This window comes from Nematolebias whitei, chromosome 10, assembly GCF_014905685.2.
Source record: "Nematolebias whitei isolate Nwh7 chromosome 10, NemWhi1, whole genome shotgun sequence".
NCBI lineage: Eukaryota > Metazoa > Chordata > Actinopteri > Cyprinodontiformes > Rivulidae > Nematolebias > Nematolebias whitei.
Genome location: NC_056507.1, coordinates 30,051,136 through 30,075,529, shown reverse-complemented (window position 1 = coordinate 30,075,529; position 24,394 = coordinate 30,051,136). Strand labels below are relative to the sequence as shown.

Below are 24,394 nucleotides of genomic sequence, written 5' to 3'. Positions count from 1 at the left end.
TTATCAGAACCATGACGCTGATAGACACTGTACCATCTTATCAGAACTTTGGAACTTTCTGGAGTGTCCATGAACAACTCACCGTCTTTGTCGACCTCTATGCATGAATGCATTATGATGTCATTGTATGTTGCTGTTTATGTTGCGAGGTCTTTTTTTTTTTCATCTTTCACACTGTTTCCCGGCCAGGACCTGGTGTGAGACATGATTTTTTTTGGCTTCTTCCATCCTCGTGTTCTCTTTTTCTCATCTGCCTGTATTTTGTACGTAACAGGTCTCTTGTAAATGAGTCTTCGAGGCTCAGTGGGAACTAACCTGTATAAATAAAGGTCTAATAATAATAATAATAATAATAAAATTCAGGCCCACTGTTTCCGCTCAGACTTTACACGAAGCTAAGCTAACCAGCCTCTGATCCGGAGTTATTTTTTACGAACATGAGATTTTTGTGGATCTGCAAAGCTAAACTACAGCAGTGTGAGGACTTGTAGCACTAACCAGACCACTAAACTGGCACCAGTGATGGTTTTGAGCACTGCTGCAGAGGTGGGAGCGTGTGTATTTCCAGTCTTACATAAATACCACTTTGGAGCTAAAAGTACCCACTTAGGACTCTAATTTGAGGGATAATGTGCAGATGTACAAGGTTATTTGAATTATGAGAGGGCGTGTGTTTAAGGGATGGTTTAACTAAACACACACACACACATATATATACATATATGTGTATCCTTTGATCTTGCTTGGGTGGGCCTTTTTACTTACGCTCCTCCTTTAAAACGACTCGTGTGCCTCTTGTCTATAAAAAGCTTGGGCTGGACTTGGCTCTGTGTACTTACTGAGCAGTAAGTACAGCCGAGCAGAAGCCCAGATGTAAATTAAAAGGTTTACTGGAGTTCACCACCGCAGCAAACCAAGACTGTGAACCGTTAAATGTTTACATCATGTTTCAGCGCTCTCAGAATGCTGAGCACAACAAGAGCCGCAGAAACACGCTCATCTATAATTTGGCTAAAAGCGGCGGACTTCGGTTCAGAGAGATTGTCAAGCTATGAAGATAGAATACTATTTAAAACGTGAGCAACAGAAGAACGAATGTAAGCTTTTTGTCCAGGGTTTTACATCTGTCACAACATCTGTCTGAGGCTTCAGACTGGTTTGTAGAGCGCACCTCAAGGAGACATTTGGTCGTAAACGTGCACACTCAGAGTGTTGGAAATGACCAAAAAAAAAAAAAAAAAAAAGAAATCTCCCTTCGTGTGGTCATGAATGAAAAAGCCACAGCTGGTTGAGGTCACGATGAGGCTGCGGATCTACGCAGGTCCTGTTTTCTGCTCTTTTCTAAGGAGAGCAAGCTGCTCCTAAACTTTTTCAACACTTTCTCATGTGGATTGGATCACTTCTATTGATTTATTAGGAGTAAAGTTTTACCATGAGGACAAATCAAGACAGAAGATAAGTTTTCGAGGAAGACATGAACCTTTAAAGAAGTCTGTAGAAATCCAGATGTTTATTGAGGAATTTACTGAAAGTGGACAAAAAAAAAGTTTCTGATCGTTGTCACAGAATGATCTGTTTGTAAAAAATACACTTTGTGTTAGTACGTGTAACGTGAAGAGGCCTAAAATATCAGATTCATCACCAGACCTCAGTAAGTTTTATACTTGGAAATTGATTGAATAAAGTTCTTCATATTCAGAGACATTTATTTTGTTGGTACTTAACAAAATGGAGAAACGCTTTTCTAGAAAGGTTTTAAACAAAGACGGCATACGATCAGTGAGAGCTTGGAGCATGTGTTAGGGATGACTCTGAGCTACTACCACGCCAAAGTTTAGCTCAATATCTGTAAAACTGAACAAGTGGTGAGTTTTGGATCTGCTCGAAGATGGCGGCCATCTTGGATTGAGCTGGCTTGAAACTGAATCAGTTATAAATCAAAATCTAATAATGACTTTTTTTTAGAGTTTCATTATGATTTCTGTAGAATTTCATAATGAATTTTGCTAACAGGCATGATCGCACACCTTTCATGACCGTGGGTGATGATTAGAAGTTGTGCACACACATTCCTATAAAAAAAATCTTCCTAAATCGTCTGTACAAGTCAAAGCAGAATTAATAAAAACTAGCTGATTGTACAACATTTATTCAAAAATAATTATTTTCCAATGTGAATCACTTTTTGTTTGTTTTTTTGAAGCTGCAGTTTTGAATTATTTGAATAATTTTAGCACATCTTTAATAAACTGGAAGTTCGAACATTGTTACACTTTAGGATTCTTTTTACTTCACTTTTATTTGATCTGTTAATCTTAATTGTTGAAGTCAAATTCAAAAAAAGTTCTAAAGCAGGCCAGCCTGAATCAACTAAAACCCGTTCTTGTTTTTAATAACAATAAATTAATAATATTTTACAATAACACTTTTTAAAAGCAGTTAAGAAGAGTAGACTGTATGTTTTTTGATATTTAGGTGTAAGATTCTGTTGGATGGTATTTGATAACTGACCACTGCTCTCATTTCCTGTGCGTGTGTGCGTGCATGTGCGTGCGTGCGTGCGTGTGTGTGTGTGATACTCACTGATGTAAAAGGTGCCCGGTGCCTGTTGTCCATCAAACTGAAGTATGAGGAGACTGCTGGTTTGGCTGTCATGGCGTAACCACAGGGCCACTCCTAGGATCAAACCTCCGGCCAGCTGGACAGAAACAGGCTTCAATTATTCACGTTCACGTTTCCTCATATCGACCTGAGACTCTTAGTGGATGACAGCTCAGAGAAATGAGAAAGAAAGAATATTAAATAAGGATCAGTGATATTTGTGACTTGTTGAAAAAAACGATGATGACATCGGGATATAAATGTCTAAAATGTAATCACTGTCTAACTTTTCTACGTTTCTTTCATTCTGTGCGATTGGGGCTTCCTGACACCTTGGTGACCTTTGACCCACACCATGTTGAAGGTGAATCATCGTTGGTGTTCATCTTTTGCTCTTCTGTGAGCCACCGTGCAGAATTGTCCTTACACGGCTTAACGCAAAAGTTGACCGACTACCAAGATAGTGCGTTCACTGTTCACATGAGAACGTTCATGTGCACGTATCTGCCCTCCTGTCTGCTGACTATTGTTCTCAGAGAAACAGGAAACTGAAACGGCTGAACGAGGAAAACGGGACTCAGAGGGTTTAACAAAGACGATAAAGGCAGCGAAGCCAACAGAGGAAACGATGGATCAAGTGCTGTATGTCCAGGATACGGTGACTCTGGCCTCATCTAAACAAAGGACAGATGTTCTGTGTAAAAATACCTCAAGGAATTTTACAGATAAGCAGAAGACTCTTCAAAATCACAAGCGAATGTGGCGTTCAGGGGCGTCGGGTCAAAATAAAATAACCACAGCTGCTCCCAGAACACAAACTGGAGAAAAGTTTCACTAAACACAGAAGTGGTAAGTTCTGAGGAAAATGAAATGGTAGAACCCTCACAGAATCTCTCTGTTGTCTTTTTTAAGAGCTGAAGATGATTTAATTCTACTTTCAAAGCAGCATAAAGCCAAGATGTTCCATGACGACTTTATTGTGAGCCCACATTAACTCTGTCAAATTATACATGTGAAGCAGAGCTGATGAGACAAGATGATAAAAGCAGAATCCCCACGAGAGGACCTTGGGTGATGCTCAATCATGAAGAAAGTTCCTCATGATGAAGAGCAAAAGCATCGTCAGCTCCGGCCTGACCAACATTTATCCCCCGTAGCTTCAAAATACTGCTTTTGAGATCAAACCCCATTGAATTTAATCTCACAGTTTTATAGATCGGTACAAATATGCAGCAATTATAACACAAAAAGTTGTTTTTTTATAATTATAAAAGCAGAAAAAAATATGTAATGTAAAAAAAAGTTAAATTACTCACCCAAAAAATAAAATTAAGGAAGAATAACATGTATTTTATGCATCTGGAACACCCCGCCACAGCCATGTTCTTCTGAGCCTGTTCCTTTTTGCTCCCGATCCAAAATGATTTATGAGTCCAGAATACTTCCAGGGATCACGGTCTGAGCCAGAAGAGACTCCGTTTGACTCAGGCCCGTTGGTTCCAGTGTCTCAGAAAACTCCTCCTTTATAATGAAGAGGGGAAACGGAGACGAGGAACTGCCCACCATCTGGAGCAGACAGGAGAAGGCTGGGTGGGGGCCGGGAGGGAGCCCCACTTCCCCTCCAAAACTTTGAGAGAGGAAAAAAAGGAGAGACAGAGTGCTAATATGAGACATGAATGAGTGAACACTGGTAATTCAACCCAACTTAACCACTTTGCTTGAACTGTTCCTTTGACTGAATAAGAATTGTCCCCAGGTGCTTCCTGTACCTGCACATGTGCACTACGCCCCAACAGACTGTATATTTTTAGACTTACAAACGGAACCTTGAAGTTGAAGCCAGAACAGGACCAGCTTCCCTTGGTTCCAGTGCAAGTTTTAAGCCCCGCCTCCATCACATAAACAAACGCAACTCCCCTCTGACACTATAGTCCAAGCGTTATTCTAACCTTGCTGCTGTATGTTCAGATGGTCATCTTTCTAATGGGTGTTATTGTAATTAGTTCTTTCATGCTTCAAAGAAAGGTCATGTGACACTGTGATTGGAAAGTGGGACTAAAACCACATCAGACACTGGTTCCAAAAATACCACATGGAAATGGTTCTGCTGGCTTCAGCTCCCACCAACAAGAGAAGGCGAGGACATTTGTCCTATAATATGCACAGTCTTGCTCTTGAGGCCAGAAGGTGCCATTTTTAACTCACTTTCACAGATTTTGCTCAAAATGCTTTTAGGAGACACACTGGTCTTGAATACGTTGCCAGTCTGAGCTGTTTGCTGAGGACAAAGCTTTGAATATGTATTAATCCTTTGGCTCACTGGATGTACTGGATCAACTTTTAGAGTCAGCCCAATTCAAGATGGCTGCCACTACACAGCCATTGTAGCAAACACAAAACTGACTATGAGGGAATGTCCTCACAGTGAGTTAAAATGTGTTGTGGTAGTGGCTGAGAGTCATTCACAACACAAACTCCAAGCACTAACAGATAACTCCAGATATGGAAATGTTTAATGACACTGAAGTTATTTTCAAGGTTTGACCCAAACAGCACACCTCCATCATTTCTTTCTGTGTGGAGCTTGCATGTTCTTCTTGTGCATGTGTGGGTTTTCTCCGGGTACTCCGGTTTCCTCCCACAGAATAAAAACATGCATGTTAGACTCCCTTCCTGTCCAGGCCTCCCTTGCAAAAGAGATCTGTGCTCTCGGTGGGATTTGTCTGGTTAAATAAAGGTTAATGAATAATGTGCATTCCTTCATGGAACGCTAGCTCTTAATATCATCTGTCAGGAATCCTTATTTTATTGCTCAATGTTGCCAGGTGAGGAGCACGGTCTTTGCAGGGATCTGCAGCGCCCTCTGCTGGCAGACAAGCCAGACGGCGGATAATTATATGAATCAAGCGGCGCACGCACGGAGATGTTTTGTGAATATTAAATGCAGTCCCTGCGTGCAGCTGCTTCTGGTCCAAGTGTCATCATTAATCTGTAGCTGAACAACAGCTGCAGTTAAAAGTCTCAACTCGGACACATCTGTAAACCGCAGCGCCGCGGGAGGTGTTCATTCGTCAGGGCTTTAGGCGCATCTGCGCGTTCATGACTCCAGGTTCACACCTTCTCCAGACAACTGTGCGCGAGGACGATGCTGCAGCTGCTGCTCTCCAACCAAAGCTGAACGACAGAAAGTGCAGCCGTTTCAGCAGCTAAAACTGAGGGTGTAGTTTCAGCTCCAGGAGCCTCCACTGGGCATGCTCAATGATGGAGGAGCACGGCTCCGTGTGAATAAACAGGCAGAGGGTTTGGGCGTTTTGGAGGAGGCTGGTCGCCCTCTCATCTTTGGTTTTCTTTATTTGGTCTCAAAGCAGCATTGATGTGGACGTTTTCTGGGATGTTTGCTTCTAACGCATGAGTGACAGAGGAGGGGGACGAGGTGTCTGTGGAGACAAAGAGCTGCGGTGGCGTCGTCAGAGAGGGAGCGAGGAGGTGAGTCTGTAGGCAGCAGCAGCAGCAGCATCAGGACCAGGCGCTGTCCGCTCAGCACCACCGCAGTCACCTTGCTGTGAAAGTCAGGAACCTGCATCTGATCCACCCTCCCCCGCCACCTGCTGAATCCGACGAGCCTGGAGCAGATCTGCTCCATCTGACGTCCATTCATGTGATCCCACTGCCTGCTGTTTATGGATGTGATCCTTGCACAAGGGAAGAGGTTTATTTTTGTAACCCGTTTCAGCTCATAAAGGTGCTTGTAGGTGCAGGCTTTGAAGGGGAATGTAGCCCGGTGCGTCTCAAACAGCACCCACCTCTCCACCCTCCGGCTGCTTCGTGCGTAAAATTGTTCCCGCGAGTCTGAGCGGGCGCGCCTTCAGGCTCACCTTTGCCATGTTGAGGGGAACTTGTTGGAGAAATGCCTAGGGGACGCGATGGGCCTGAGCGACGACAAGGATCGCATTGTGATCAACGTGGGAGGGATCAGACATCAGACCTACCGCAGCACGCTGCGCACCCTGCCCGGCACGCGGCTGTCCTGGCTGGCCGAGCCTGACGCGCCCAACCACTTTGACTATGACGAGAAGACCGAGGAGTTCTTCTTCGACCGCCACCCGGGCGTCTTCGCGCACATCCTCAACTACTACCGGACAGGTAAGCTGCACTGCCCGGCCGACGTCTGCGGGCCGCTCTACGAGGAGGAGCTGGCCTTCTGGGGCATCGACGAGACAGACGTGGAGCCGTGCTGCTGGATGACCTACCGCCAGCACAGGGAGGCGGAGGAGGCCCTGGATAGTTTCGGCGGAGGGGGTCTGTTAGACCTGGGGAGCGACGACCCGGAGCCCGAGCCCGAGCACGAGGATGATGATGAGATGACGAGGAGGCTGGCGCAGGGGGACTCACCTGACACCAGGACCGGCAGTCTGTGGAGCAGGTGGCAGAAACGGGTCTGGGCCCTGTTCGAGGACCCCTACTCTTCGAAATATGCAAGGGTGAGTGTTCCCAGTCTGGTCAGGGAACAGCTTGATGGGCTGAATCAACAAAACACTCGACTGGTTTGTCTTCTACAATCACTGATGAGTCTTTAAGGTTTTGTGACCTTGCAGGCAGCGGTGTGGTCTACATCTTATACTGTGCTTAGAAACCAAAGTACACTGGTTAGCACAATATAATCATACATTTATTTTGATTTTTAAGCATATATTGAACATTTTCAAATTTCTCTGATGCTTGTATTTGAATAAATGTACAACAAAATTTGTACGACAGTTGTTTTTTGTATTAAAAACATGTTATATAATTTATAAAACTGTATCAAAGCAAAACATGTTCAAGTATTAAGTAGTTTGCTGGATAAGTGAATGTAATAAACAAGAAGTGCATACAGATAGATTGTTACAGAAGTGTTGAACAGCCGTTTAACATATCAATGACACGCGTCTAATGATGTGTCATGTATCACTGGGAACTTTTAAGTGGGTATACTGGAATTGTCAAGCTTTTGGGTATAGTCCGTATACCCACGTACCACATAGACCACTGCTTGAGGCTCTTCACAGAGCAGCAAGACAAACTTTAAAGTCATTAAAGCCACGCATTCTTTGAAGGAATGCACATCACCCGCCGACTGTCAGAACAGTTTTATGCTGAGAAATTACGAAGTCATCATTTTGGTCAAACCTCGAGAATAATGCAGCTCACACTCAAGCGTATATTTGGTGGATGACTCTCAGCTACTACCACATCAAAGCTTAGCTCTGTATCTGAACCACGACCTGACTTATAACCATTTTCATGTTGGCTAATGTTGATTAGATGTGGCGGCCATCTTGAATTAGATTGACTCCAAAGGTTAATCAGGTGTAGAGGTTCATCAAATGATTCATTTCTGAAAGTTTCCTTAAACTCTGTCAAGTGGTTCGTGTGATATTATGCTAACAGACAAGCAGAGTTGACTCCGAGGTTAATGCAAAAGTTTTCAGCTAAGCTCTCATGCAGTAAGTGGCACTTATAGAGTGACTGGCTCGAAGCTACAACCTCACTTGCAGCTTAATATCCATAAAACTGATTGCATTATAACCATTTTTGTATTGTCCAAAGTCACTTGGCTGTGGCGGCCATCTTCATTTGTACTGGCTGTAAAAGTTAATCAGCTGTGAAGGTACATCCCTGAAAGTCATTAAAATGTGTAGTGTGATTTAAACGATTCCGCAGACAAGGGGCAGTATGAAACCCAGGCCGGCTCCTACAGGTGTTTGGACCGATGGTTCCAGGTCACAAGAATCTGTGGGCCCAGTGGCTCTTTGCCTAAATGGGTCAGCTGCACATGGGGACAGCAGCTCTTTGGCACCACAGTTTGTGGCAGACCTCCAGACAAAGAATGAGGTTGCTGCTTGAAGTGACATTTTTAGTTTTTGTTACGGGCACATTTCCATTTAGGTATGATGCCTTCCAGTTAGCCCAGTACTTTTTGACCATCAGGTCCTGCGAAGACCACTGAGCTGCATGCTGTGTGAACAGCTGCTGCAACCTGATTGATGTAAATATTATCAGACAACTGAAATATGCATTTCACATTTAATTTCCTTTTAGCAAGAACTCCTCGCTGACCCACATTTGTCAGTTAGCACGACAAAAGCAGAGCAGGGACTGACAGAGCGCCACAAACACTACACAGAAGATTAATTAGAATTGAGCTTCAGAGTTAATTACACACTCTATTCACAGTGGAAAGCCTCCGTCACAGCATTCTGCTGTAGACGGTGACAAGTTCTGCCAGCAAGAGTTAAAATTAGCCCCAAAATAAGATTACATGTTGCCCATCCACAGTTTATTTTTTTATTTTTTAAACAAACAGGCACGATTTCATCGGCAGTCTCATAAAACGTGACATTTGTTCCATTGTTTGGAAGGTGAGATGTTCAGCAGGCGGAGCGAGTCATCTGCAGGAAGAACGTGATTTTGTCACATATTTGTTTAGTGTTGAAGTACGGAAGAGGATTAGGGCCACGGTGCAATAATTTTTTTCCCCCTTAATTCTGAGAAGAAAAAAAAAGTCAAAATTCTGAGATTAAAGTCAAAATTCTGAGAAAAAGTCATTATTCTGATATTAAAGTGAGAATTCTTCAGCATTCAGCATCATTCAAGAGGAAGAGGTCTGAAGATGTCGGATTTTAGTAATTATTTTTCCTCGGAAATCTGACTTTAAGAATTCTGACTTTAATTTCAGAATTCTGACTTTAATCTCAGAATTCTGACTTTAATCTCAGAATTCTGACTTTTTTCTCAGAAGTAAGGGGGTGGGGGAGATTATTGCACTGTGGCCCTAATCCTCTTCCGTATTGAAGACTTTCTACCTTTTTTTAATTTAATAAATTAATTCATTCATTTATTTATCTATTTGTTTATTTATTTATGTTAGTAATGGCTGTCACGTTCTATCTGTTTTACAGGGAAATTATAAAATCCAAAAAGACAAGCTAGTGATAATCTGAAACCACTAAGAAAAGCAGCATGTTTCATTATTCATTTCACTGTTTGCAGTCAGTTTGACTTGAACTGGATCAACATTTTAAGTATTGAGTTTTTTGTTTGTTTGTTTTTGTGCAGAACACACTTCAGAGGGGGTGGACTAAACAGTATTACGCAACCCTATAAAACACAAGCACTCAAAGGCTCAACACTTGACAACTGTTTGTTTTTTATCAATAAGATGCAAATATGCAATGATTTTAATCATTTCTTAGATAAGCTCTCATTTTGGACAGCCCAGTTGACTGTAGTCAGTTTAGAGGAGACGATGCATTCTGTCCCAGTGAGAGCATCACAATAACATGGAGGTGAAGCAGACATTCATGAGCAGACATTTCCTCAGCACATTGGTGATGAGATGTTCTAACGAGGGTCTGTTTTCCATCTTGTGCTGCACGCCTGCCTCCCTGTGAATGGCTGTGACTGTCAGAGGCAGCACTTACTTCCTTGCAGAAATGAATACACAGACGAGTTCATGCCCAGACCTGCCCATTTTCATCTGACTGCTTCCCTGCTCATTACTCCTTGGTGCTCTTTAACAACACCGTGCATTAGTTTAGGAGGCACCACGGAGCCGGACATTTGCATGCAGGACCAAACTGCTATTGATCCAACTTTTGCATTTTATTGGATGATTATCTTCTCTTCCTGTTTTACTTTCCTGTCCATCTCTGGTCCGCTCACCTCCCTGAGGATGGAGATTCTCTTGGCGTCTAGCAAAACCCACGAGCAGTGAGATGCGCTGTAATCTAACACAGTGTGATGGGAGGAAGATGAGCGCTGTAATCAGTGACTCTGGAGAGATTTGTTGCTCTTCTGTTGTGTTCACCAGAACTTTCAGAACTTAAATGTGATGAAATCAGAGAGTCTAATCGATACGTAATGAAGGCTAAAGTACTTTTTTTTTTTTGCCATTAAGTGAATTACGGGTTTCTCTAAGCTCCCCGAGATTCCCAAGAGCTGCTCATTGGGACAGTGTGACCTTGTAGAGGGAAGACCTACTGTACAGATGGAGCTGAGGGGAAGAGCCCGGGCTAAATTTAGCTGAGGGTTGACACTAATGTCCTGTTTGCCAGTACTGCTGCTGCTTCTGGCTCTTTGTAATTCTGCATATAGGACGCCCATGAAAACGTCCCCAACCTTGAGCTACAACAAAGAGCAGGAAGATGGAAAGAGCAAGCTTGCGCTGATCATCCCTTTTCCAAAGACACTTCAGAGTCAAAGCACAAAGAGATTAGTCACTGTCAAGCTAGATGTCATTGTGTGAGCTATTAGATTGTGTCCTAGAATGACTAAAGCCATCAAGCTTGATTACACTGTTTATGTTACTGTGCTCATTTTCCTTTGTGTCCTCTTCCCTCCTCTTCTTCCTCTGCACCCTGTTTTACTATCCAGTGGATAGCTCTGGCCTCATTATTCTTCATTCTGGTGTCCATCACCACCTTCTGCTTGGAGACCCATGAAGCCTTCAACCCCATCATGAACCGCACAGAGGAGGAGGTGGTGGGAAACGAAACAGTGGTGAGCACCTACCAGGAGACGGAGACGGCGGCCTACCTTACCTACATCGAAGGCGTTTGTGTGGTGTGGTTCACGTTTGAGTTTCTAATGCGAATAACTTTCTGCCCGAATAAATTCGACTTCATCCGAAATGCGCTGAACATCATCGACTTTGTGGCTATTCTGCCCTTCTACCTGGAGGTGGGCCTCAGTGGGCTCTCCTCCAAGGCGGCTAAAGACGTCCTGGGGTTCCTGAGAGTGGTCCGCTTTGTGCGGATTCTGCGTATCTTCAAGCTGACGCGTCACTTCGTAGGGCTGCGCGTGCTGGGCCACACTCTGAGGGCCAGCACCAACGAGTTCCTGCTCCTCATCATCTTCCTTGCTCTAGGTGTCCTCATTTTTGCTACTATGATCTATTACGCCGAACGCATCGGAGCTAACCCCAATGACCCACGAGCCAGCGAGCACACACAGTTCAAGAACATCCCAATTGGATTCTGGTGGGCTGTGGTGACCATGACGACCCTCGGCTATGGAGACATGTACCCCCAGACGACCTTTGGCATGCTAGTCGGAGCCCTGTGCGCCCTGGCAGGTGTGCTGACCATCGCCATGCCTGTCCCTGTGATCGTCAACAACTTTGGGATGTATTACTCTTTGGCCATGGCGAAACAGAAACTACCAAAGAAAAAAAGCAGGCACATCCCTCGGGCACCCCAACCAGGATCACCTAACTACTGCAAGTCCAGCATCAGCTCCCAGCAACCAAGCCCCATAGCCCACGACGACGTCTTTGAGATCAAATTTCAAGGTAAGAAACAAACCAAACACAAATTCTAATAAACTGTTGTCTCACTGCTTCTCTTTGCTGTATCACTATTCAGCAGATCCACTGTCTGGGTCCGCACATCAATCAGCCAGTGATTCAGGCACCAGATTAAACAAATAAAAGAAATTCTGAAAACCTTCTACAGTGTAGAGCACTGTATGTAATGAAAAGCATATTTGACTCATGATCAAAGAACACAGAGACTGTGAGTAATCTTGCTATTGATTTTGCACTTCTTAATGCCGTGATTCACTCCGCATCTCTCAAGACTAAGTGCATGTAGTTGCAGTGTTAAGATCAACCATTAGTTGATGCTAAATGACTTACTGTCCCTCTGGTGAAGGCTGTGCAACTATATATTGATCTTTGGTGCTGTTTGTGCACAAAAACATGCAGAGCTTTACAAGGACATTTCACTCCTGAAATGAGCAGTTTTATTGTACCCGTCTACTCACGTGTAAAGATCTTAAAGAGCTGATTATTTAAGGGTTTGGTTCTGTGAAACGGTTCTGATTAATAATGTATTTCCTGGTGTAAATAACTCTTTGGGGAAGTAAAACTTCATTCTGACTGGACTGATGAGTTCAGGCTACACCAGACGCTTCAGCTAGCTGTTGCTGCCTATATTTACACGCAAATAACCGCAGCTATCCATGTAAATAATGATGTAATGAAAAACTGATGGAGCTGTAAAAGTTTATAAAAGCGTACACATGAGTTGTAATAAAATCAGTGTCTGAAGTTGTTTGAAGCTGGCAGGGATACACTTTGGTTGGCTCTTGTTAGACTAGCCATTAGCTTATCAATCCAACGTTATTACCCCGAAGTGAATTTGTTTAAAGAGCTCTCTCTCTCTCTCTGGTACTAAATGTGCAGAACTTTAAAAGAACCCTACTTGTAAAGATCTGAACCATTACTTTGAGTAGGTGTCATGTCATGTATATGAAAATGTAACACTGAATTTGAAAATATATATTTTTATTGTATTTCTAACAAGACTCCAAGCTGAACGGTGAGGCAGCGAACGCAGCTCTGGCCAATGAAGATTGTCCACATATAGACCAGGCTATATCTCCAGAGGAGATCTTCAGCCCCAGTGAGAGAGAGCGCCCCTGCTTCTTGGTCACCACCGCCGAACGTCCTAACCACACAGGGGGCAGAGTGAGGAGGGGTACGTACAGTAACAGTCAGTCACAGGGCCCCCCGAAACACTGACAGCCCGTACACTGTAAACACAACACACTCCTTTTCTGCCTCACAGGCACTGACAAAAAAACACACAACAACAAACCTCACACTCTTTCACAACAACTGCTTTCCTCAAGCATCCTGCTGGGCATTGTAAATATATATATGTAGATACACACATACACTGCCAACCCACATACGTCAAGGTCAAGCACAATCACTACAAATGTCAAAAAGTATTTGTCCACATCTACATAATATATATTTTTATACCATTCATAATGTAATTATCTGTATTTATTTACCACAGTGAGAAAGCTATTTTTAAATTTTTTATGATCTAGAACGTGTTGTCGTACATTCCTAAGAGAGTATCTATGTGCTACACATGTATCATGTATGTGCTTTATTGGTAAATATGTTGGTTTCTGACTTACAAGAGCATACTGACCATCACAGTGCATGAAATGTCTTGCTGGTGGGTGCTATCAGTATGGTGGAGGAGCACAACACAAAGAACTAATGTCACTATTATTTTTGTTGTATTTTTTTACTTATAATGACAATAAATCTGTTTTTCTTTGATGGTTCCTTTTATAAAGGGGAGTCAGGCTGTGTGCGGTAAATGGCAGACAGTGTGAAATTCAACTTGTAGCTGAGGGTGCAGTTCCCGCCTGGGGGTGCCTACCTTTCTTGACTTTTTCCAAGTGTTTTACTCCAAACCATTCGAGTAGCACCCGGTGCATGCCGTTGTACTCCTGATGCACTCAATGCATGGACAATAATAAGTTGTCTCAAGTCTGTGTGTGACCTGTTTCTTTGGAGACAAAAACAAGAAAGCAACAGGTTTAGTATAGACAGTGAGGAACACAACAAACACTCTGTCGTGGATTCAGTGCTGCAGTGTACTCAGAACGTTCTCTGTTTTTCAACTGAAGGTTATGAAAAGCCTTGGAGCCTTAACAGCATGTCTGGCATGAGCGGGGATGCCTCTGGAGTGTCCTCAGTGTCCGCCCTGCCCTGCAGCCCACCCTGTCTATTGCAGCACTCACATTCTCCCATCCCATCCATTATGTAGCATGGTTGAGTAGCAGACACAATGCCATTGGAAGGCCAGTCCACACTCCTCCTTATCTTTCCTGTCAGATTTTTTGCTTTGACACTTGCCTTCGCTCCTGCTACATTTTTATTTCATTTTATTTTATCTACATTTTTTTTGTTTCTGGAAAATTGTTTCTTAACTGTGCTGATACTCCAGCTTCCCAAGTGGTCCACTTGGGTGTGTCATCATATCCTAAAGTAGTCAAGGTTGGCACATGCCGCCCTGCATGGGTCATCTCAGCTGCAGACAAAGCTCGGTTCTTCTGCAGGCTAACGCCACTCTTTTCTCCCTGTGTGGACATCATCGCCTGTTGCTCTGTTGCTTTTGATCTCTCATACTCTTCTGCTAATAAGTTTGATCTCATTCGCCTTTTGTTTTGTTTTTCTTTTAGAATTGTGTGAACTAGATTTTCATGAGATGTAACCCCTGCTAGCAGTATGCTGGAAGTCAATATTTCATTGCTTTTTAAACATATCCAAAAGCTGTTAAGGCAACTCTTAAGTGCTTTGTCCGTTGCAAAGTAGAGACGTTTATTTATTTATTTATTTATTTTTCATTCTGAAGTGCAGTCCAGATGAGACCCAATGTTAGCCGAGTGGCCACAACTGAAAAAAAAAAAAGAGCGTAATGTTCATGGTGTCCAATGCAATATGAAGATGATGACAGTTCTTATTATTCCTATGATACACCTAATGTCAACTGAACTAAAACTGTTATTTTGCATGATCTGCATGAGAAATTATGTTCAACCAAGAAGCTAACTGTAATGCAGTACCTGTAAGATTTTTGTTCTTTGAAAAATCTGATGAAGCTTTGTCATTTTTATGCATTTCCAGACAGCTTTATAAGAGACTCAGTCATAGCAGAGATTTTCATGTAGCTGCCATTCTTTGCCTTTCCCCAATTTCATCTTATTTGTCCTTGTATTCATTTGAGTGGGACTTCCAAAAAAAAAAAAAAAGAAAAAGAAGTGATTTACATTTAAGAATCTGTGACGAAGCCAACCAATGCTGTTATGAGCATAAATCATTTTTATACAATTATGTTTACTGGGTTTTTAAACTCTATTAGTAGTCTGCAGCAACTTCTCTTAGTGCCGTGCTGCTTAACTGATGCAGGACTAAAACTACATAAATAAAGGTGCCTTTAAACGTGGTGAGGCAAAAGTAATAAATTGACATGATAACTAATGTTCCCAGTGTAGCATCACACCTTATACCAGGCTCATAACAGGGTAAGAAAACTTTAGGTGTACCTTGTACCTTTGCACTACTCTCAGAACTCTTACAAATGTCCTCTTGGTTACTACGACTTAACTTGAACTAGATATTAGTCTTTAGAGCAGTGGTGTCCAAACTTTTCAACATGCGAGCCAAAATCATCAAGTTGAAAGTACTCATAGATCATAAAAATAAAATATATTAGATTTTTTTTTATCATATAAACGTTTGTGATTTTTTTTTTGTTTCAGTTCAACAGTAAACACAATATCTTTATTAATGAAAAGACAAAGTGTCCTATTTTTGTGGAAAAGGAGTTCTAAATGTTCAAAATTCACATTTATTAACGAAAAGCACTCGATTCCTTTGATTTGTCACAAATAATATGCATTACTTCTTCAGAAACAGTTGCTAAAAAGGGGTCATGTGGCCCGGCAAGAAAGTTTTTCCCAAAACTTTCTGGACCTCCACAGCCATGGATGTCCAAAAAGAGTGGTCAAAGCTGTCAGTAGCTAAAAGTGAAGCGTAGGAGACTGGATTTGACAGGACTAATAAAAACTATCAAACTGTATGTAACCTATCTCCACGCTTTATCCAAGTCCAGTTTCTCTCTATAGATGATTAAATCAACAGTTCTGTATATTTTTATGAAAACGCCAGCTGTATTCAGCCGAGTTTAATGAACGGTTACTGAAAAGTCTACTTTTATATAAAAGTCAATTAAGATTTGTGGTCCTTTTAACATTAAAATTGGAATAAAAATAATAAACACTTAAATAAATATAAAATACTTGTACTGTACCTAATCTTGCACATTTTTTTTTTTTTACAGTTTTAAAGCAAAAAATGATACAAATGCCACCTTAAAATTTGCAGAAGGTATCCATCTGCATCAGCCTCTTAAGGCTGTACACAAGATTCTGCTCATTTTAAATTGAAGTCGCTGTCCGCACAGAATCACTCAGAGGACCTCAAATGGCCCGCGGACCACACTTTGGATACCCCTGCTTTAAAGGGACAAATAGCACAAAGCAAAGATATAAAACCAAAAATAAACAGAGCATCCTAGGTTTATTAATAGTTCTCATCTCTTGTAAAATAAAGCACAAACACAATAAAAAGGGGACCAAGAAACTTTACAGAATAAATCACATTTTGATCAACCAGCTGATTCCTGCTGCTCGTACGTATTTAAAAGGTCAAAACTTTTCCTTGTATTGATACTGACCCAATATTTATGCACAAGATTTTTCAGGGCACTTTATCAAATCCTATATGTAGACCAATCAGTCATGTTCATCAGTGGGGGAAAAAAGTCCTTATAGCAACTCATCCAAGTTGAATTTTTATTCTGAATGAGCAAAGTTTTACATCTTGAGTCACGTCTCTTTGTGGTGATTAATGGACGTTATATATTTAAGAAAAAAAAACATTGTGTAGATTTGATGTGAAGAGATGCAGGTGAATTATACGGTCATACAATCCAAGAGGGGGGAGAGAAAATCATTATGACAGTATCTGATTCTGATGTGGGTCTACTTGGGGAAAGGTAAACGCATGTATTTTACATTTATGCAAAAGAAAAAGTATTCGAATAAAACATGTAAATACAAGTCCTTGCATGAAATAAATTTTATACACAACGAGCATTTAGACTTTGTTTTTATTCAGCAGCACATGCATACATACATCATCCCTTCTCCTTCCTACTTGATCCTCCAGCTGCTCATGTTGTGGTTAAAGAGAGTTTAGGTGGGGGTACCGTGAGAGCATGACGCAAAGTCTAGAAACGCATGACGGGGACCGAACCAGTCGACGTCAACTTTTAAAGCGCAGCATGATCGGGCATGTTTATTAACCGACTCAAGAGGCAGGCAGACGGTAACTTGGTGTCTGAGCATGGGAACACATGGTAAACCCTCCGCTTACCATGACCAACTAACGGAGCACATTTTCTTTACTCTCCATCAGCACCATCACTTCCACCGTCAAACATAATTTGTGTAATAATTTATTTTTGTTATTGTTTTATATGTTTATAGAGACCCAACGACAGCAGCGGAGCAGACAACCAACAGAGTCAGTTTGTGTTATGAACCATGGTGTCCCAACCACTATGTGTATGACCCATAACGGCCCATCACCCACTTGATAGTACTGTAGCTGTTTTAATTTGGATTCTTTGGTGCGTGTACAACTTAGTCTTTTTCAAACGGGTGTGACAGTGACAACCTGTACATCACAAACTCAGCATAGATGTAGCAGTGAGGAAGTTTTGTCAAGCCTTATGTAGCTCAGTATTTGTGGTTACTGTGTTGTAATTTGTGTGCCTATTCTTTAGTGTGTGCCAGTGCTGTAAATACGCTTCTTTTATGTGCGTGCTAAATGTGTACCAATGTTTTTGAGTGATCATCAAATATATGTGTGCTTCTTGTGTTGAAAGAAAAAAAAACATGTTGCTCCGATTTTAGTCGCACCTTTCAGTGTAAAAAGAAAAAATAATCTCACCTGTCGCATCAGCCGGACCGAACAGTTGACAAGTCGTTAACTTTGCACTGTCACGGTCACAGTTTTGTAGTTTTGCACTGTTTTGCACCAGTGAACTTTTAACATTCCTTGGTATGTTTTTTTTTAAACATCAGTGATAATATCCACAAGAAGTTGCACAAGGAAAAATAGGGTCACTTTTCAATAAAGCACCACTCTTACCTACGACGAGGGAATAAAAGGATAGTTCGGATTTTCTAATGTGGAGTTCAGTGGAACAGATATGAACAATTAATATCTTATCTGTTGTAGATAACTATAAACAATGTGGATTTGAAGACATGGATTTTTGCTGCAGGGTTAGAACAGCTCAGGTCTCACTGATTGTGTAATGTTTCATCGGAACACTTTAATAAATGTTTGCATTGCTGTCATATTCCCATTCTGGCAGAAATGTGATGATATACTCTGCACCTGAAGCTCTACAACTAGCACCTGCTGCTGGTATGTTTACTTACTTACAAATAACTTTGGGATGCAAAACGGATGGTGGTGTAAAGGTTTATAAAACTGTATTCATGTAAACCGCTACAGAATCTGTGAGATCAGAGGTTTTTTTTTAAGATGGCAGAAATCCACTTTGTTCATGGCTCTACTCAGACTAGCCCCTCAATCCAGTCAACATTAAACTTTGTTGTACTTACCTAGGATTCACAGCTCCCACTCTTTGTGGAAGGCTTTTTTGCGAGATTTTAGAGTATTTCTGTGGGAATTTGTGCCCATTCACTCTGTAGAGCATATATGAGGTCAGGCACTGATGTTGGCCCAGACCAGATCTTTTTAAAACTTGTTTTGTGCACTAGTGCATGTTGGAACAGAAGGGCATTCCCAAAAGTGTTGCTACAAATCTGGAAGCATAACATTGTCTAAAATATCTGTGTGGTGGCATTAATGGTCCATAACTTTTCCACAGAATCCCACTACAAAAGAATCTGAACTGCCCCTTTAAAATAACAAGCTGCCATGTTAACATAAGAAAATCATTCAAACAGATAACACACGTGTGCTCTGATGGACACGCATAAAAGATAAAATACTGGTACCACTTTACTCAGGCTCCCCCTATAGATAGCTAATAGTTTCTAAATAATTATTAATTCCTCTATAAACACTTTATAAATCATTAATAACTGCTTATTATACATTAATTAAGGTGAGAAAGAGACAAAACTGACCAGTTTCTTGCCAAATAGTGAGCCCAATCTGCCACCTATATATTTAATCTTGTTATATTAAACATTTCAGACTAAGATTATAAGATATAAGTATCTATAGTTGTAGATACTTATAATTTAGTGATAAAGTACAATATTATATCCTAAAGAAATAGGTTTACAAATCCTTATTGTGCTTACAAGGTAGTAACAGCCTGAAATGTTTAATATAACAAGATGGAATGTATAGGTGGCAGATTTGGGTCAATATTTGGCAAGAAACTGGTCATTTTGTCTATTTCTCACCTTAATTATTGCATAATAAGCAATTATTAATGATTTATAAATTGTTTATAGAGGAATTAATAACGTATTTATAAACAATTTATTAGCCATTTAAAAGGGGAGCCTTATTGTAAAGTGGTACCCAGTATTGTTCAATTTTTATAACCTTTTAATCCAAATATTATGCAGTACATAGTGTTTTAACTGAAATCGTATAATTGGATTTTGTTTTTCTGTAGCGTTTTAGTGTGGAATACCACTGGTTGCCAAACCATTGTCTTCATACTGGACAAGTGCCTCTGATATGCAATTTCCTCAACTTTTAGAATAGATTACAAGATTACCTACAGCTCGTTAAGTTTTGTCATTAGTCACCAGCCATTATCAACAAGCATCGATTTTGCACTCAAAGGCATACACAACAATAAAGCCCCCCCCCCCCACCCCCACCCATATGAATCCACTCCTACAGTCAAGCAATGAGCATTTCTAATTACAGACTCTAAGGACAAGCACTGATTCTTGTTTGTGTGGAAAAGTTAGTGAGAAGGGACCAACTTTTTTACCAAACAACTGCACACACACTGCCAATAACTACAGCTGATTTCAACCTGCCGGTAACACTCAGCACAAATGGGGGGACTGTATGCTAGTTGTTCAACAAATAACTTAATTAATTAAATAAATAAACACTGCAGCTGTTATTGTGGACGAAACAAGACGAAAAAAATAAAAACTATGCGGCACCAAATATGTGCCATTTAGCAAGATTATAGAGTGTGTGTTTGAAACACCGTGCAAGTTGTGGTTACTTATCTCAGTGAGATGTTCGGTGGTCGTTTTGATTGGTTTGATGTTTAGAATTTTTTTTGTGTCTTACAATTAAGACTTGTACAATATAGTGATAAATAAAAAAAAACAGAGAAATAATCAGGTTTCAGCGAGTGTTGATTTATTTTTTACCGACCCAAGTAAAAGCAGTTTGTCTTTCATGCATCGTTTCAGCGGTGATGCTGCTGAAACACACAAAACGGAACAGAAATAAATAAAACAGGAAGTTTAATGCAGAAACGAGCCTTCCTGCACCTTGTCAATGTCTCTGACTAAAAACAAAACCCAATTAAGAACTTTGGTTATTATCCCAGCTCTGCACTGCTGATGTCTTCTGCTCAGAAATATGTTAGTTGAGTTAAATGCAGTAAATGCGTTTTAACTGATGTGAGTCAACCAAGTACAGAAGTGGTAAAACAAATGTACAATCAAAAGAGGAAATGAATATTCTGCTACAGGGCATGACAATAAATAAGTTAGAGACATGAAAAAAAAAAACATTATTGCATGTTGAAACTGTAAATTTAAGGGGAAAAAAGGATCTAAATGATCTTTTCCAAATTTCGTAATTATTTACTGAAGGTCAACATGACAGCAATAAATCCCTGACACAGGAAGTTAAGAGTTTTAGCACCAATCAAATCAATTCCTTAAACGCAGCAGCTTGAATATGAAAGACTAAAAAGATAGTCAGAAATCAGCAGCTAGATACCAAACTCCAGACACATGATGGGCCAGAACCGTGTCCAACCGTGGAGGAGAATTATGACAACTCCTGATTGAAGTGGGAGCTCAGAGGCCTTCAAAAGTGACAGTTTCCATGCACTAAAGAGAACTTGGAACGATTGGCAAAGCACCAGTAAGCAACTAAAAGAGAACTGTCCCAATCCTCTCAAACCATTCTGTTTTCTGTGGTCTGACTGTCATTCTGTGCAAAGTTTGTGTCCCAGTGTGTCTCGTGTGGAGTCACAGTTCTGTCTTGAGCCAGTCGTCACAGCGCACACGGCCATAGAGTGTCCAGCTCCGCAGCCAATGAGAACAGGTCTTAGATCAGACACGAGCTGAGGACGAGAGACGTCAGCCTGAGAACCGTCTCCACACATTCCGTGTTCATTCCAGCCCCACGAGAGAAGACAACCCCCTGAAAAGGAGAGCAATTTCTGGTCAGTGACAGGACATTGTGGGGGGGAGGGGGGAACAGAGGTGTGCAATGTGGGCTAAAATTAGAAGCCTGAGGGGATAAAAGAGGCTGGGTGCAAAAACAAGACATGAACAGAACAGAAGGCGCACAGTCACACACGCAGAGCTCCTCTGATCTCAACACGCACGCTCAGCCAGCAATAAAGCATCCCTGCTCTTCACAGCTGGCGAGCTGCTCAGTGGGTGTGGTCAGGTCTGCATCACCGAGGAGACACGCACCATGGCAACACCGTTACCTAATAGGCTCCATTGCCATGGCAACAGAAGGGAGCTTGCGTCCTCAAGGGTAACACATCTTCAAGCTTCTCTCGTCGTGCGCCTTTCATGTTTTCATCGTCGAGCGGTTGCTTTTGTCGCTCTGTGTTTTTAGCCGGTCTCTCCGAGGTTTGGATCATCCGACAGACACATCTGCTTCTGCCAGTTAGTGCCCAGAGACATCCCACCAGCAGCTTGTGTCTGACTTGCTGCCAGAAACAGCTATGCGTTACAAAAGCACTTGTAGCCTTTGTCTTTAAGATGCAGCATGGATCCGGTAGACGGCATTTGGCATAACTTCTAGTTAAGTGCGTTCACTAAACATTTTTTTTTTTTTTAACCGTCGGCGAACTTAATGTGTTAAAGCATGCTTTGCTTTTAAAGAATAAAAGCTTCATTCTGACGCTGTGCTTAATTCATGGATTTACTGACTAGGATACAGCACATCAGTGTTTCCATGGCAACAAAGTGCCAGTACAATGTTCTGCACAACAAAGCCGTTTCCTGGTAAACAAATCCAGTCACAGATTTTCTTATTATACAGTTTACATTTTCACACCTAATAACAGAAGCACGGTGACGTCATCTGCAGAAGCTGCCCTCCTTCTTTAACTTGCATGAGTCTAAAGGTAGAAGTAAATTCAGTGTAAGCTGTTTATAGTCAAGTTTAGGTATTCACATGAACGTTTTTCCTCAGATTGGATGAGCTGTGCCCACAGAGTCTTTGGCTTATCTCCCAACTGTGACCGCCGATGATGAATTTCATGCATGAGGACCACTTGCTCAGGTGCAAATGAGCACGGGCCGAGCAGGCAACAGATACCATAAGCAGCGTGCAAAACTCTTTATTCTTTTCCACCTGACCTACTTCAGCACCAGAAATAGCAACACTCGGGTCTCTGCTTCCAATCCTGTTTTGCTATTTCATTACTCCTGCCACCACAACTGACACAAAAAAAAGGAGGAAAAGAAAAGAAAAGAGGGGAGCGTGGCAGAGGAGCCAAGTGATGGAAGTTCATGTGAGCCCTCCCTCTACCGGCCCTGCTTTAATGTCTACTAAATTAACTTTACAAAGCACAAAACAGCACTTGTGGTCAACTTTTGCTAAGATGGACACTCATTGACATTCTTCAGTAACAGCATGCTCAGTATTCTTCTTTTCTGGCTGATCAGAAGATTGAAAGCAGGTAATGTGAACGCTTGTAGCAGTCCCAGCAACGTTCAAGGTTCCTCTCCAATGAAACTTTGCACTTGCATTTTTAGTGTTCATCTGTGGTATTTTTATTCATGCTGATGTAAAAAAAAAAAAAAAAAACTGTGTCAGTGTTCAAAATTTAATGTGAAAGACTTCACATCCAAAATGTTTCATACTGCTGGTTGAAACTTTGGAAAAGCAGGAAGTTAAAAAAAAAAATGAAAACACAGTAAATCTCTACAGGACCTGAGACGTGCGTTTAGGCTCATTAATCATCGCTGGGGGCTGTAGTGTTTATGTGAATCAAAATATCTGAAAAAATGCATGTAAATGTAGTTAATTTAGCTCCTTCAAAGCCTTGTTGGGGTAATCGCCTCTGTCGACGATATCCATCTGTAATGTTGTAATTACTGTTGATGAAGAGCCACAGAGCTAAGAGCTGACCTCAAAAACTCTCTGCAGCTTTACTCAGATTCATTTTTTACACTGCGGTTTAATTATAATGTATTAGATAGTCCCTTTGCAGATTCTTTGGTATCACAAGAAGGATGAGTTGAAATGAGTTGGCCTCACCTATGTGTCTTCTGTGTTCCTTTATGCAGACATGTCAGGACAAAAGAGGCGTCTCACCTTTCAGTCACGTGCACTTTTAGAACCTAATAAAGCTGTGAACAGTTCTGTTCTGCACAACTTCATTCAGTTCAGTCAATTAAAGAAGATCCAGAGTGCACATAAAATATGTCATCTGCACAAGAATGAACAGTACATTTAATACGTATAACTAGAAATGCACGATACTGGATTTTGGGCTGATATCTGATATGCCCTTATGTTAAAACTTATTTGGCCGATACCAATACAGATATTTTTTCCCTAAACCTACTTACAGAGACTACATAGTTTTCTCTGCTGTGGAATTAAAATACTACATTTTTCTGCATGGTCTTTGTCAGTTTGGTCTGCTACCAAATGCAGAAAATGATGTAACACTTCAACTTGGATTATGTTTAATGTTAAATTTATTTATGACATTTACTCTCTCTGACACAATGACAACACTCGAACAGAGCAAATTTGTAAATTTTCACAAATCTAAACTCAACCTGTTCACAAGCGACAAGTGAAATGCACATAAGTAGTAGTGCATTAATATATAATACTTGACAAGTTTCTTAAATTAAAAATTAACTTAAAACAGAAGCCCAATTTGTGGTTATGCAATCTTAACGATCAACTCAAATCGCTATGAATTCTGATATGCAAATACGCAAATAAAATCAAAAGTGCAAAAAATATTGTCAGCTTCTTTCCTTCGTCTCTTATTTAAGCTTGTTTCTACAAAAATTGTGTAACAGAGCATGAGAAGTTCAAACTGGCAAAAAATGCCAAATAACATGCACTACATTTTAGCATATATACATATATATATATATATATATATATATATATACATACACACATATATGT

General features: G+C 41.1%; 3 protein-coding genes across 4 annotated transcripts in view; 1 reads left to right on the top strand and 2 right to left on the bottom strand.

The window, feature by feature from the left end:
- Positions 1 to 4,104, bottom strand: part of LOC119415799 (CD81 antigen-like) — a 17,128-nt gene extending 13,024 nt beyond the window's left edge. Inside the window, exons 1-2 of the mRNA XM_037682971.1 lie at positions 3,918 to 4,104; positions 2,584 to 2,698 (exon numbers count right to left, since the gene is read on the bottom strand). Of these exons, the coding sequence (XP_037538899.1) occupies positions 2,584 to 2,698; positions 3,918 to 3,983 (181 nt within the window). The 5' untranslated portion in view covers positions 3,984 to 4,104. The remainder of the gene's footprint in view (positions 1 to 2,583; positions 2,699 to 3,917) is intronic.
- Positions 4,105 to 6,475: 2,371 nt separating this feature from the next.
- On the top strand, positions 6,476 to 14,289 carry kcnc1b (potassium voltage-gated channel, Shaw-related subfamily, member 1b). 2 transcript variants are annotated; one of them, XM_037683553.1, is made up of 4 exons: positions 6,476 to 7,082; positions 11,017 to 11,932; positions 12,948 to 13,121; positions 14,077 to 14,289. In XM_037683553.1, the coding sequence occupies exons 1-4, from the start codon at positions 6,525 to 6,527 to the stop codon at positions 14,214 to 14,216; spliced, it is 1,788 nt and encodes a 595-aa protein (XP_037539481.1). In that variant the 5' UTR covers positions 6,476 to 6,524; the 3' UTR covers positions 14,217 to 14,289. The 2 variants fall into 2 exon arrangements, with proteins under 2 accessions (XP_037539481.1, XP_037539482.1); XM_037683554.1 differs by lacking the exon at positions 12,948 to 13,121 and having other exon boundaries at positions 11,017 to 11,910; positions 14,052 to 14,289.
- Positions 14,290 to 21,200: 6,911 nt separating this feature from the next.
- The window catches only part of sergef (secretion regulating guanine nucleotide exchange factor), a 16,750-nt gene continuing 13,556 nt past the window's right edge, over positions 21,201 to 24,394 (bottom strand). The window contains exon 11 of the mRNA XM_037682969.1: positions 21,201 to 21,418. Coding sequence (XP_037538897.1) covers positions 21,201 to 21,418 — 218 coding nt within the window. The remainder of the gene's footprint in view (positions 21,419 to 24,394) is intronic.

Coding starts and splice junctions, on each gene's coding strand:
- kcnc1b (XM_037683553.1), top strand. CDS start 6,525: ATGGGCCTGAGCGACGACAAGGATCGCATTGTGATCAACGTGGGAGGG. Junction 11,933..12,947: donor CTTTGAGATCAAATTTCAAG/GTAAGAAACAAA, acceptor ATTTCTAACAAG/ACTCCAAGCTGAACGGTGAG. Junction 13,122..14,076: donor AGGGGGCAGAGTGAGGAGGG/GTACGTACAGTA, acceptor TTTCAACTGAAG/GTTATGAAAAGCCTTGGAGC.